Raw genomic sequence first — 15,901 nt, forward strand, 5'->3', positions numbered from 1 at the left:
CGTCAATCAAGACAGTAGGACAGGCGATCATATGGCAGGGGAGGGGAAAGGAGCAGAAAATAAGCACGCCCATCTGGCCAACCAAGGTAATTAGCATACTCCCCTTCCAGACCACAATAACTTTGTGGTCTGGAAGGGGAGTCAGGGCCAAGGTGCACCTTCATAGAATGCAGCCCAGGAGCTGCAGAAGGTGATTCTTTTTAGTTTAATAGGAAAAAATCTGGTGACAGGTTTCATTTAACGAGTAACATGAGAGGAGTCTCGGTGACCGGATGAGCAGGAATATAGTGACATTTCAAAGTGTTTTTATATATTTACTTATTTTTTTTTGTCTGTGACATTTTCATTAATCAGTAGGATTTTTATCATGGAAATTGCCATCAATTATCCACAATAACACCCGGTCTATCTTTTGACCACATTATAGCATAGCATTAGAGATCGGATAGAGATTAATGTGCGCCAAGCATTATATGTCATTACTCAAGAGTTGAACGAAATGATGAGAAATGTGTTTTTCCAATATCGTTCTGTTGTGTAACCTTACATTTTAGTGAATGTAACAGTGACTGTACACTATTGTATTCAGCCAGGCATATACAAGAGGGCACGTGAAATATGGAGGCGTTGGAACCCTTTTATTCAAGAAAAGAAAAAAGATGAGAAGGTCCACTTATTGGTGAGTATATGAGCCTATGCAATGTGTGCAGGAAAATCAGTAAATGAAGTGATCTTATTGTTTCTTCACTTCTCCCTCCTTGGAATCACTTTTGGTCGGAGACTGCACACCCTGTTCTTGGCGTAGACTTGATTGCTATGTCATTTTTTGAGAATCCTTTTAAAGGGAACCTGTCACCACTTTTTGGCCTATAAGCTGCGGCCACCACCACCGGGCTCTTATATACAGCATTCTAACATGCTGTATATAAGAGCCCAGGCCAGGGGTATAACATAAAAAACACTTTATAATACGTACCTAACGGGCGTGCTGTTGGCCTTATGGGCGTCTTCGTTCTCCGGTACCGGCGCCTCCTCTTTCGGCCATCTTTGTCCTCTTTCTGAAGCCTGGGTGCATGACACGGCTACGTCATACACACTCACCGGTTCTGCGCAGGCGCACTACAATACTTTGATCTGTCCTGCTCGGGACCTGAATGCCAGCGAGTGTGTATGACGTCGGACCCGTCATGCACCGCGGCTAGAGAAGGAGCATAAAGATGGCCAAAAGAGGCGGCACTGGACAACGGAGACGCCCATAAGGCCCACCGCATGACCATTAGGTAAGTATTATAAAGTGTTTTTTATGTTATACCCCCAGCCTGGGCTCTTATATGCAGCATGTTAGAATGCCGTATATAATAGCCCGGTGGTGGTGGCCACAGCTTATAGGGCGAAAAAGTGGTGACAGGTTCCCTTTAAGGTTTACGATTTGTTGTTGTTTTTTACATGATGCTTTAGGTAGCCGAGAATATGTGAATAGTGATATATGTGCAATCATATGTATTTTCTTGTTTTCTTATTTTCTAAATTATGTATATAGTCCCATACATATCGAACACCACAAGTTCGGATATGCCATAGGTGCATGTACAAAACTCACATCATTGTGGTCTTTATAGTCTTAGGACATCAGTGACTTACGTAATGAAAAAGCTGTGTAGTTAATCATTTTTTACCAAATCGAATGGTCTGTTATGCATTTACGCAATTACCAATATACTTTGCCATCACTTTATCACTTCTGCCACATTTTGAGGATCTTTGCTGTATGTTATTCGCTGGGATCTTTCCTTTGTTTAAATAATGCAGAATTGGAAAGTTATAAAAAAAAAGGTAATATGAAATGACGCAGTACAAAGATCCCATGACCAGTTTATGTCTAGGAATTTAAAAAGACTTTGTCATATGGGTAGATGGCAGCGTCAACTTTAGTGACCAGTGCCAGGCAGCTGCTGCCAAGGGAAATACAATAATGGGATGCATAAAGAGAGGCATAAAGAGGACATAGTTTTGCCTCTATACAAGTCAATAGCGTGGCCACACTAAGGCTATGTGCACACGTTGCGTCGTAGTACCTGCAGTTTATTCTGCATGTTTTCCTGCCCTTGGTTTTTGACCAAATGGCTTTTAACAATTTTTTAGCGCTAAAAACGCATGCGTATTTACTGCGTTTTTAGTGCGTTTTCAGCGCTTTTTACCTGCTTTTTCACCTGCGTTTCTGCAGATGCGTTTTGTATATCAAGACACTGAGAAATAAAGTTGGAATAGTTGAAAAGAATGAAAAAAGAGAAAAAAAATGATTATATTCACTTTTAATATAACTATATGTAAAATCAACAATTATAATGAAATTATAGAGGTTATTCACATTTTAACCGAAAAATTGGTGAAATTTATTATTTTATAACATTTCAATTTTCGGTTATTGTGTGTGTGTAAAGGAACATTAGAACCCTTTAATTTTGTGCCAGAAAAGCATGCGTTTTTGGAGCCAAAAAAAACGCAGTGGAAAAGCAGGTAAAAAGCATGAAAAACGCAGGAATTGTGCTTCTGGTTGCATTTTGCCATTTCTCATTGACTCCAATGTTAAGGAAACGCTGCAGAAATGGCAAAAACAACTGACATGCTGCTTCTTTTTCAGAATATTTTTTGACCCAAAATATGTAAATTAATCGCTGCAGAAAAAAAAGCAAAGTGCAGACAGGATTTCATCTTTTCCCATAGACTTTGCTGGAAAACAAAAACGCATGCGTTTTAGCGCAAAAACGCTGCAGCTAAAAACGCTGCGGAAACGCGGGAAAAAACGCAACGTGCGAACATAGCTTTACAATTTTCTGTACAATTTTGGGCTCCAGTGTGTAAGAAGGACATAGCTGATCTAGAGCCGGTGCAGAGTGGAGTGACCAAGGTTATTAAGGGAAAGGGTAGACGGCAATACCAAGACAGATTAGCAAATTTGGGGTTATTCAGCTTGGAAAAACGAAGGCTTAGAAGCGATCTTATTACCCTGTACAATTATATGAGGCGACAGTATAGAGATCTCTATAATGAGCTTATTACATCTACACCATATTCCAAATTATTATGCCAATTGGATTTAAGTGTCATAGCAATTAATTTGTATTTTTTTTAAATGAAACTCATTGATGGTATTGTGTCTAAGGCTATGTGCCCACGCTGCGGATTTTGCGCGGATTTTGCCGTGGATTTGCCGCGGATTTTCCGAAAATCTGCAGCAGTGGCAATTCCAAGCCATTTCAATGGCATTTTGGAAATGCTGTGTCCATGCTGCGGATTTTTCCGCGGCGTATTTGCCGCGGATTTTGATCCGGAAAAATCTGCAGCATGTCAATTATTGTTGCGGATTTTGGGTATAGAATGGGGGGAAAAAAAAAATCTGCATCAAAATCCGCGGTAAATCCGCGGCAAAAATAAGGTGCGGATTTGCCGCGAAAGTCGCGGATTTTCATGCAGAAAAATCCGCAGGTACATTCTACCGTGGACACATAGCCTTAGGCTATGTGCCCACGCTGCGGATTTACCGCGGATTTTGCCGCGGATTTGCCGTGGATTTGCCGCGGATTTCCCGAAAATCTGCAGCAGCGGCACTTCCAAGCCATTTCAATGGCATTTTGGAAATGCTGTGTCCATGCTGCGGATTTTTCCGCTGCGGATTTGCTGCGGATTTTGATCCGGAAAAATCTGCAGCATGTCAATTGTTTGGTGCAGATTTGGTCCGGATTTTTGGTTTTGAATGGGGAAAAAAAAAAATGAAATCCGCATCAAAATCCGCGGTAAATCCGTGGTAAATTCGCGGCAAATCCGCGGGTGCGGATTTGCCGCGAAAGTCGCGGATTTTCAGGCAGAAAAATCCGCAGGGACATTCTACCGTGGACACATAGCCTTAGGGTTCTTTGGATGACTGAAATCAATCTCAGATACCTGTGATAATTAGTTTGCCAGGTGAGCCCAATAAAAGGAAAACTGGATGTTCCACAATATTAAGCAGGCCACAGTTTTTAAGTAAGGGTATGTGCGCACGTTGCTTTTTACCTGCTTTTTACCTGCTTTTTTGCTGCTTTTTCTTCTGCGCTGTTTAATGCCAAAATGGATGTGTTTTTCTATTCAAGCAAAGTCTATGGGAATTTGGGTTTCTTGTTCACACTATGTTGTTCAAAATGCTGCCTTTTTGTGGCAGAACTTTGGTCAAAAACTCAGCTTTGCAGTGCAAAACCCAAATGGCAAAAACAATTGACATGTTGCTTCTTTGAAAAGCTGAGTTTTTGACCAAAGTTCTGCCTCAAAAAGGCAGCATTTTGAACAACATAGTGTGAACAAGAAACCCAAATTCCCATAGACTTTGCTTGAATAGAAGAACACATCCATTTTGGCATTAAACAGCGCAGAAGAAAAAGCAGCAAAAAAGCAGGTAAAAAGCAGGTAAAAAGCAACGTGCGCACATACCCTAACATGGGAAAGAAAAAGGATCTCTCTGCTACCGAAAAGAATCAAATAGTGCAATGGCTTGGACAAGGGATGAAAACGTTAGATATTTCACGAAAACTTATGTGTGATCATCGTACGGTGAAGAGATTTGTGGCTGATTCTGAGCACATACGTGTTTGTGCTGATAAAGGCAGAATGAGGAAGGTTTCTGCCAGGCAAGTTCATCTGATTAAGAGAGCAGCTGCTAAAAGGCCATTACAAACCAGCAAACAGATATTTGAAGCTGCTGGTGCCTCTGGAGTCCATCGAACCTCAAGGTATAGGATCCTTCAAAGGCTTGCTGTGGTGCATAACACTAGAAGTCCCAGAGAGGGGTCATTTAACATTTCTACCATTGGAACCCTATGGAGCTCGAAATTCCTGGGACTTCTAGTGTTAAACCTACTATTCGGCCACCCCTAACCAGTGCTCACAAGCAGAAATGGTTGCAGTGGGCCCAGACATACATGAAGACTAATTTTCAAACATTCTTGTTTACTGATGAGTGTTGAGCAACCCTGGATGGTCCAGATGGATGGAGTAGTGGATGGATGGTGGATGGCCACCATGTCCCCACAAGGCTGCGATGTCAGCAAGGAGGTGGAGTCATGTTTTGGGCCGAAGTCATGGGGAGTCATTTGGTAGGCCCCCTTGGGGTTCCTGAAGGTGTGAAAATGACCTCTGCAAAGTATAGACAACTTTCTTCCATGGTACAAAAAGCAGAAACGTGCCTTCAGAAGCAAAATGATCTTCATACATGACAATGCACCATCTCATGCTGTAAAGAATACATCTGTGTCATTGGCTGCTATGGGCATAAAAGGAGATAAACTCATGGTGTGGCCACCCTCTTCCCCTGACCTCAACCCTATAGAAAACCTTTTGGAGTATCATCAAGCAAAAGATCTATGAGGGTGTGTGGCTATTCTGACATTATGCAAAGAAATTCAAGCAGAAACTCTAAAAAAAAGCTCATAAGTTCAATGGATCTAAGGATTGTGAAGGCAATATCAAAGAAGGGTTCCTATGTTAACATGTAACTTGGCCTGTTAGGATGTTTTGGATTTAAATAGCTTTTTATTTCAGTGAATGTGACCTCCTAATGCTGCAAATTCCACAAATGAGCATTTTCAGTTCTGTTCTGTGTGGATTTTATGGGCTGTTACCGACATCTGGTGAGAAATTCATGTAAATAGCACCTTTAGAAATATGTTTGCTTGGAGAGTTGGTGAAGTGTTCAATTCTTATTTCAGCTGCTCTCTATGATGGGAGGACCTCCCAGCATATACTCTACCGCTGATGGAAGGCTCCAATATCCTCCTGTACAAGAATACATTGTTCATAGGCTCCCATTGTAAAAGAAAAAAATGTACACAGCACAGTATGTTATTTTACTTTTCCCACTGCATAGGAAAGAGTATTAGACTATTCTTTGATGTACATTAAAAAATTGTATGCTGCACGGGCTCAAAGGACATACGCTAGGTGCACAAAAGGCTTATAGACATGTCAGGGAATAGTCCAAGCATACACCTCCAATGTATAGGAGAGATATAAGCGTAGCCTTATTTATGCCACATATCAGATATGTAGAAATTAGGGGATTACAACCTTGTTTTCTTAAAATGAAGTGAATACAGCTCTTTTAAGTTAATCTCAAAATGGACACACATAATGGGCCGTACTATCAAGTGTCTAAAAGGAAAACCCACTTTGTTGCCCATAGCAACCAATCACAGTGCAGCTTTTGGTTAAATCAAGTTTTATTGGATTACTAACAAAACAGATATAGGAGAAGAATGGAACAATCATACATTTATCAAAATCAGGTTACAATTTATGTGACATTAACTCGAAGGATGTTTTACAACAATATGACCTATGTCAATATTAAGTCATTGATGAGAAAATGAGGCGAGAAATAAAAAAGTAAGCTATAGTGGAGGAAAGAAAAGGTATGGAGAAGGAGGATATAAGGGGGGATCCAGAATAGGGAAGGATACAAGAAGTGAGGGAAGAACGAGGGGTCTGCCAGGACCCTCGAGAATCTACTGGGACGACTAACTACTCAATCAGAGGTACTAAGTGCCTGGCTTGCATGTGGGACACGGGACCCGTCTAGCCATAGTAGCAGATCAGGAGAGTCTCTGAATAGGATCCATGGCGTCCAGACTTCTAGGAATCTCTCCGAACCCTCCACGGACACTGCCGAGAGCTCTTCCATCCTACAGATAATGTTAAGCTCATCAACGAGTTCCGCACGGGACGGTACTCTCTTCGGTTTCCAAAAACGCGGGATTAGTTTTCTAATAGCAGATAAGGTATGCCTAAGTAGGTTTTTCTTATATTTAGATATGGAGAAGTTACAGAGAGATAATAAGGCCAGCTCTGCGGTTGGGCTCACTTTTAACGTGGAGAGCCTGTTGATGAGATCAAACCCTGCACTCCAAAGGTTTTGAATAGAAGGACAAGACCACCATATGTGGAGATAAGTGCCCCTATGAAGTGCAGCTTTTATTTCATAAACTGCTATGATAAATTTAAAGCTGTGCTGTGATTGGTTGCTATGGGTAACAAGAACCTGTTTATTCTTTTTGTAAAGAAAGGGGAGACAACCAAACTCGGTCTTGTAATTTAAGAAGGAGCAAACAGCTCTGAAAGTGTAATGTGTCAGACTTTTAACAAATCAGACGTGTGGTGTGTTACGCCCTTGGATGTCCCCCCGTTCTTTATTGAAAGATGTGGCTAATCCACTGGTTAATGAGCGCTGCGGGGATAAAGGACAGCTGGCAGCCCCCATACATTTAATATGGCTGTGCCTATATGTACGGTGCATTCACACTTATTCCTTTCTATTGTTATAACATATTAACCCCATGAGCGCCTTTTCGGGTTCAGATTACTGATCCCTGGCTGTTGACTTTGCTCGGTTTTCTTTTTAGACACGCTCCATAAATCTGCCCCAATGTGTGTGCTGACATTACTAATGTCACATCGATCAGACCCTGACATGTTTCTAGGTTTTGGAGGATATAGAAATGATAGGATAATACTGCTGGTTTACACACAGGTCCGGCTGATCTGCAGGCCTTAATAGAGCGAGTGTGATGATATTTCTTTATGAATGCCATCATTGAGCAGTGACAGACGGAGTAACACCCTGGCAGTAAATCGTCTGCGCTACCTTGGCGCATAGCGTGCTTGCTGGAGCCGGTGTTGATGGCTTAGGTTGTGGGATGGCGTTGACTGTGTCCACTGTTGTTGAATCTACATTTCTGAGCTTGAAAGTCTTTTGGCCTTATATAATACTCATTTAATATGTGGAAGCAAACATTAATGGCATGCTTGGCACCCGCAGACGTCTCCTGCTGGTAGCCCACCAACGTTGTGTTTCCTTGTGTGGCTATCGTGATTGTTGCTCAAACGTTTTGGCTTTTACATCGTGTTCACACACAGCATCAATGATGCAGCTTTTTTACACCTAAAATCTGCTGCAATCAAGTAAGTGGATGGAGATTTCATGAAGACTCCTACCCGCTGTGGGTCTAAAGACCCTGTTGATCTGTGCATTTTTTTGCCCTTTTTAATTTATATTCTCTGTAGGCCTCTATGGGAGCCTGAGAAATCACATGTAAAAACTACAATAAAACACTGCTTCACATTTACACCAAAAACACATTAGTTAAGATGGAAAGTGCATTAAAAAAACACAGCAACAGCACAATAATGACAGAACGATGAAGTGGATGGAAGAAAAGGGTTAATCCGAGCTGCCAGAAGACCACTGAGGATCAATGGAGATTAAAAAACCTGGTTTTATTCTAAGAGTTTTGAAGCTGTATAACTCCTTCTTCAGGTACAAATTCAATGTATACTAGTGAGAATGGGTTGTACAGCTCCGAAACGCATAGAAGAATAAAATCAGGTTTTTTAATCTCCATCGATCCTCGGTGGTCTACTTCTGGCAGCGCGCCTTAACCCTTGTCTTCCATCTACTTCATCGCTATCTTCATGGGTTCTGTAAGACCCATCCTTTAATATGTGGTTTTAGTGGTTGTGTCTTTAACAGAACCACACCAGGTAAGTGCACCTATTAAATCACTTTTGGTACTCACAAATATGACACCATTTGCGCCCTCCCCCCTTCTTTGTCTTTTCAGTTTTTATAACGTAAATAATAAGAGAAGGTAAGATTGTTACTGCCCATTTTGGTGCGGACACCGGCAGAAAACCTGCCGATAAACAGGAGAAAAAATGCAGCATTTACACTACTTGTGAACACAGCCTTAGGCCTCATTGATGTCAGTTTTTCACGTGTATGTTCTACCTGTGCTTTTCTCAGGGAGATCACATACATATAGGTTTTAGTGGTATTCACATGTCCATGTTTTTTTGTAGCCCATATGCCTGGGAAAGTTACAGACTTGTCCATTTTTTAACAAAGTCACATAACAAATTACCCAAACAAGTCTATGGGTCTGTGAAAATCACTGACAGCACGTGTCCGTCATTAACATTGTAATGTATACGAATAGTGATGAGTGAGCTCTACCATGCTTGGGTGCTCGATACTCGTATATAGTGATGAGCGAGCTCTACCATGCTTGGGTGCTCGATACTCGTATATAGTGATGAGCGAGCTCTACCATGCTTGGGTGCTCGATACTCGTATATAGTGATGAGCGAGCTCTACCATGCTTGGGTGCTCGATACTCGTATATAGTGATGAGCGAGCTCTACCATGCTTGGGTGCTCGGTACTCGTATATACAGTTAGGTCCAGAAATATTTGGACAGTGACACAATTTTCGCGAGTTGGGCTCTGCATGCCACCACATTGGATTTGAAATGAAACCTCTACAACAGAATTCAAGTGCAGATTGTAACGTTTAATTTGAAGGTTTGAACAAAAATATCTGATAGAAATTGTAGGAATTGTACACATTTCTTTAAAAACACTCCACATTTTAGGAGGTCAAAAGTAATTGGACAAATAAACCAAACCCAAACAAAATATTTTTATTTTCAATATTTTGTTGCGAATCCTTTGGAGGCAATCACTGCCTTAAGTCTGGAACCCATGGACATCACCAAACGCTGGGTTTCCTCCTTCTTAATGCTTTGCCAGGCCTTTACAGCCGCAGCCTTCAGGTCTTGCTTGTTTGTGGGTCTTTCCGTCTTAAGTCTGGATTTGAGCAAGTGAAATGCATGCTCATTTGGGTTAAGATCTGGTGATTGACTTGGCCATTGCAGAATGTTCCACTTTTTTGCACTCGTGAACTCCTGGGTAGCTTTGGCTGTATGCTTGGGGTCATTGTCCATCTGTACTATGAAGCGCCGTCCGATCAACTTTGCGGCATTTGGCTGAATCTGGGCTGAAAGTATATCCCGGTACACTTCAGAATTCATCCGGCTACTCTTGTCTGCTGTTATGTCATCAATAAACACAAGTGACCTAGTGCCATTGAAAGCCATGCATGCCCATGCCATCACGTTGCCTCCACCATGTTTTACAGAGGATGTGGTGTGCCTTGGATCATGTGCCGTTCCCTTTCTTCTCCAAACTTTTTTCCTCCCATCATTCTGGTACAGGTTGATCTTTGTCTCATCTGTCCATAGAATACTTTTCCAGAACTGAGCTGGCTTCATGAGGTGTTTTTCAGCAAATTTAACTCTGGCCTGTCTATTTTTGGAATTGATGAATGGTTTGCATCTAGATGTGAACCCTTTGTATTTACTTTCATGGAGTCTTCTCTTTACTGTTTACTCAGAGACAGATACACCTACTTCACTGAGAGTGTTCTGGACTTCAGTTGATGTTGTGAACGGGTTCTTCTTCACCAAAGAAAGTATGAGGCGATCATCCACCACTGTTGTCATCCGTGGACGCCCAGGCCTTTTTGAGTTCCCAAGCTCACCAGTCAATTCCTTTTTTCTCAGAATGTACCCGACTGTTGATTTTGCTACTCCAAGCATGTCTGCTATCTCTCTGATGGATTTTTTCTTTTTTTTTCAGCCTCAGGATGTTCTGCTTCACCTCAATTGAGAGTTCCTTAGACCGCATGTTGTCTGGTCACAGCAACAGCTTCCAAATGCAAAACCACACGCCTGTAATCAACCCCAGACCTTTTAACTACTTCATTGATTACAGGTTAACGAGGGAGATGCCTTCAGAGTTAATTGCAGCCCTTAGGGTCCCTTGTCCAATTACTTTTGGTCCCTTGAAAAAGAGGAGGCTATGCATTACAGAGCTATGATTCCTAAACCCTTTCTCCGATTTGGATGTGAAAACTCTCATATTGCAGCTGGGAGTGTGCACTTTCAGCCCATATTATATATATATATATATATAATTGTATTTCTGAACATGTTTATGTAAACAGCTAAAATAACAAAACTTGTGTCACTGTCCAAATATTTCTGGACCTAACTGTATAGTAATGAGCAAGCTCTACCATGCTTGGGTGCTCAGTACTCGTATATAGTGATGAGCGAGCTCTACCATGCTTGGGTGCTCTGTACTCGTATATAGTGATGAGCGAGCTCTACCATGCTTGGGTGCTCGGTACTCGTATATAGTGATGAGCGAGCTCTACCATGCTTGGGTGCTCGGTACTCGTATATAGTGATGAGCGAGCTCTACCATGCTTGGGTGCTCGGTACTCGTATATAGTGATGAGCGAGCTCTACCATGCTTGGGTGCTCGGTACTCGTATATTGTGATGAGCGACCACTACCATGCTTGGGTGCTCTGTACTCGTATATAGTGATGAGCGAGCTCTACCATGCTTGGGTGCTCGGTACTCGTATATAGTGATGAGCGAGCTCTACCATGCTTGGGTGCTCGGTACTCGTATATAGTGATGAGCGAGCTCTACCATGCTTGGGTGCTCGGTACTCGTATATAGTGATGAGCGAGCTCTACCATGCTTGGGTGCTCGGTACTCGTATATTGTGATGAGCGACCACTACCAAGGTTGGGTGCTCAGTACTCCTAACAAGCAGTTGGACGCTCGGATGGCGCTGTTTGAGTACTTGCGTATAATGGAAGTCAATGGGGGCATGAGCATTTTTCCAGGAAATCTTCGAGTTTCCATGATAGTGCTCGCTCATCACTATATACAAGTACCGAGCACCCGAGTATGGTAGTGCTCACTCATCACTACATACGAGTACCAAGCATAGTCGTGTTCGCTCATCACTACATACGAGTACCGAGCATGGTAGTGTGCGAGAAAAGGTCAAAGACCGCCCACACATGCACACTACAGTACTTTGATCAGCCCTCAGCCGGGCAGATCAAAGTGCGCATGCGCAGGAGCGAAATGGAGGGCGCTGTGTGAATGACATAAGATGCATCATCCACACAAGGTTGGGCAGGAGGATGGTGATCGCTCAAGGTAGAGGAGGCGCCGGACCGAGAGTAGCCACACCCATCGGACTGGACCGCCCCCTAGGTGAGTATTATAAAGATGTCTTTTTACATTATACTGAGCTGCCTGGGCTCTTATATACTGTACAGCATTCTAAATAGTGTATATAAGAGCTCACTGATGGTGGCTGCAGCTCATAAGGGAAAAACGTGGTGACAGGTTCCCTCTAATTGTACACCAAATCATACGTGTAAGCAGTGCATCAATATCACAGTGTTACAGTTGGACGTTCTTGATTTTCAGAGTAGCGCTATAGTTATGGCATATGTAATACTAATTTACCAGCAATATTATTTATGTGTATAGGTCCACTCCTTCCCCCAGTGATGTCCCAGTAACACAAATCAGTGTGCTGGCCCTGTGATGTTATCTCTAATCCTGTAACCATATAAAGCCACACACAGTGTAAGCCACCACTGGGGTATAGGAACAGAAAGTATTTATTCCACATTTATTCCAACTGTGTTAAAATTCAAAATGCACTTCCCTCAATACATAAACCTAAAGTAAAAAGTGTTTGCCAACATCTATTTGTGAAAAGTAAAGGAATTGCAGAGTTTCTCAAGTGCCTCTTCTGTGCAAGTCAATACTTGATGAAATGCTGTGAGGCCAAAAAAGGCTTTTTGTACTATTCCTCTAATGTGTGCTGGCAAACTTTTCTTTTTTTTTTTCTTCAGTTTGATTGTCTGGAAGGTAAATCCAGACTGTGTGACCGTGAGTTGCTTACATCTTAGGCGTTTTTGCACGTTTTTGCATCGTGGCGTTTTTGCACGTTTTTCGGATGCGTTTTTGTTCAGAAAACTGCATGACTTTGCTTCACCAGCAAAGTCTATGAGTTTTCATTTTTGCTGTCTGCACACAGCATTTTTTTTTAGCTGCGTTTTTGTGGTGCCCACAAAAACGCAGCATGTAAATTATTTTTGCGTTTTCCATCCATTGAGTTCAATAAGATGTTCAAAAACGCAATGAAAAATGCAAATTGCAAGTATAGCTGCGTTTTAGTGCGTTTCTAAAAACGCAGCTATAAACGCAAGGGGTGGGTAGTACAGTGACGTGTACAGGAAGAGGATTCCTTCTGTTGGTAAACACAGAAGCGTGAATCCTACCGATATCGCCAGCGCTGCTTCCACCTCCCGTCCTGCGCCATGGCCAGGCGGGAGGTGGAAGCAGCTGCGAAATCAAAAGTGAACAGTAGAAAAAAAGTCATACTGACCTGTCTGCAGACTCCCGACATGTCCACTCCCAGCTCCTCTTCCCAATACCGCCACCCCTGCTCCGACTGTGTGCAGACTCCCGGGACACGTTCGATCACTGTAGGACCTGCCACTGATTAGCTGATGCGGCACCTAACGACATCAGCTGATCGTAAGTCTTGCGGTGACGCCGGCTGTTTACTGCCCGGCCGGCTTAAACTATCAGCTGATGCCGTCAGGAGACTTCATCAGCTGATTACCACCGTGTCCTGCAGCGATCAGACGGGAGTCTGCACAGAAGTGAGTATTTTGTTTGCACTGATGCATCAGCTGATTTTATAAACGCTGTTTATACAATCAGCTGATGTGTCATGTGATTCATCTCCTTGAACCTGACACATATTCTGATTGCTTTGCCTTTCAGCATACCGATCAGATGATATTGGATCCGGATTGGACGGCACGGGACCTTTGACCCCGGATTACTGCAAAGGGGGTGGGGTTCTTTATTTCAATAAAGATGGCGTCACTAATTGTGTTGTGTTTTATTTCTAATAAAAATATTTTTACTAGAAATTCATGGTGGCCATGTCTAATATTGGCGTGACACCATGAATTTCGGGCTTAGGGACAGTTGATAATATACAGCTAACCCTAACACCATTATTACCCAGCGAGCCACCCGGCATCAGAGTAGCTGGAAGAGTTGGATACAGCGCAGAAGATGGCGCTTCTATGAAAGTGCCATTTTCTGGGGCGGCTGCGGACTGCAATTCGCAGCGGGGGTGCCCAGAAAGCTTGGGCACCCTGCACTGTGGATTCCAATTCCCAGCTGCCTAGTTGTACCTGGCTGGACTCAAAAATTGGGTGAAGCCCACGTCATTTTTTTTTTTAAAAATTATTTCATGAAATAATTAAAAAAAAAAAAAAAAAAAAAGGGCTTCCCTATATTTTTGGTTCCCAGCTGGGTACAAATAGGCAGCTGGGGGTTGGGGGCAGCCCGTACCTACCTGCTGTACCTGACTAGCATACAAAAATATGGCGAAGCCCACGACATTTTTTTTTTTTTTTTTTTGGGGGGCAAAAAACTCCTGCATACAGTCCTGGATGGAGGATGCTGTGCCTTATAGTTCTGCAGCTGCTGTCTGCTCTCCTGCATACACTAGTGGATAGAGTATGCTGAGCCTTGTAGTTCTGCTCCCCCTGCCTCTCCCTCTAGCATACAGTCCTGGATGAAGCATGCTGAGCCTTGTAGTTCTGCAGCTTCTGTCGGCTCTCCTGCATACACTAGTGGATGGAGTATGCTGAGCCTTGTAGTTCTGCTCCCCCTGCCTCTCCCTCTAGCATACAGTCCTGGATGAAGCATGCTGAGCCTTGTAGTTCTGCAGCTTCTGTCGGCTCTCCTGCATACACTAGTGGATGGAGTATGCTGAGCCTTGTAGTTCTGCTCTCCCTGCCTTTCCCTCCAGCATTCAGTCCTGGATGGAGCATGCTGAGCCTTGTAGTTCTGCAGCTGTCTGCTCTCCTGCATACACTAGTGGAGAATGAAGAACATATTGAAGAAGGAAATGACATCAGACCTTTTTTTTTTTTTTTCAACAATCTTTAATGGCATTGTTCACTCATAAAAAATGCATAAAAAAGCAGACAGCAAAAAGGCAGTAAAAACGCATGCGTTTTTTGCCGCGGGTGCGTTTTTGTGCGTTTTTTGCTGCAAAAAACGCAGCATCAAAAAAGCGCAGTGTGTGAACTTACCCTTACACTTCTCATTGTAAGTGAGTTAGCAGGGAGAAACTTATCACCAGCAGAAGACAGGCTCAAGCTGTATCACACAGAATACCATAAGGCTCAGCACTATACTTCAAGAGAACAGCAGTTGTCTTAGCAGAGCAAGTGCATTGTGATAATGGTCCATCCCCTCTGCAAAGCCAGAGGCATCATGGGCTCAATTTATTGGAAAAAATCTGTCCATATGCCAGCGGATCCTTTGCTCGCTTCTTAGATAGTGGAACAATCTCAATTACATATTGTAGACAAAACTTCGGAATAACAGAGGCTCATGGGGAAAGAGGCATCTGTGCTAGGGAAGCATACAACTAAGAACCTCTACATTTTGTTTCATCACTAGCCAATACTGTACTTTATAGGCAAAAAAAGTGCTGCATTTAGATTAGCAATCGGGATTAAACCACATAGCAGATATTTTACAGTAGCGGAATCAGTACTTCCAAAACTAAACTTAATGATATTATGTAAAATGTCCTGGTCTGAAATACAGTACACTATGGGCTTGATTCATTAACACTGACCTTTCATACGCTAGTACTAATGATGGGCGTGCAGTGGTAAGATGCGCCAAATTCTTTCAGGCCCATTCAATGAATTAGGTGCATCTTAGTATCGTGAGCACAGTCCGGACAGTTACTTTAGTCCAGGACTACAGGGACATTTCTGGTATAAGTTACGCCACAACTGTGATGAGTTTAGGCGGATTTCACCATGTCATGTCCCGTCTCAGGTCTTCTCACTTTGGCAGGGCTTGCACATTTTCTGCTTCTTTCGTGTTTTGCAGGCATTTTGCAACATTTGAAGGTGTTTTACACTAGAATTCTGGTGAAAAACACCTTCTTAAATTTGACCTATAGAGTGCAGATAATATTTAATCAATACTAAGGGGTACTTTGCACGCTGCGACATCGCTAGCTATCTCGTTAGCGATGTGAAATGCTAGATCGCAAGTGCGATCTTTCGAGGTCGCACATAGGTCATTTTACGCATGTGCGATCTCGAA

At 42.7% G+C, this 15,901-nt stretch overlaps 1 protein-coding gene across 3 annotated transcripts in view; it reads left to right on the forward strand.

Moving 5' to 3' along the window:
* VEZT (vezatin, adherens junctions transmembrane protein) overlaps window positions 1-15,901 on the forward strand; it is a 111,776-nt gene that overhangs the window by 33,386 nt on the left and 62,489 nt on the right. For 2 of the 3 annotated variants that reach the window (XM_075344812.1, XM_075344813.1), the window contains exon 3: window positions 590-679. In XM_075344812.1, the coding sequence (XP_075200927.1) occupies window positions 590-679 (90 nt within the window). The remainder of the gene's footprint in view (window positions 1-589; window positions 680-15,901) is intronic. The other variant, XM_075344814.1, reaches the window with a different exon arrangement.

Source organism: Anomaloglossus baeobatrachus, chromosome 4, assembly GCF_048569485.1.
Source record: "Anomaloglossus baeobatrachus isolate aAnoBae1 chromosome 4, aAnoBae1.hap1, whole genome shotgun sequence".
Taxonomy (NCBI): domain Eukaryota; kingdom Metazoa; phylum Chordata; class Amphibia; order Anura; family Aromobatidae; genus Anomaloglossus; species Anomaloglossus baeobatrachus.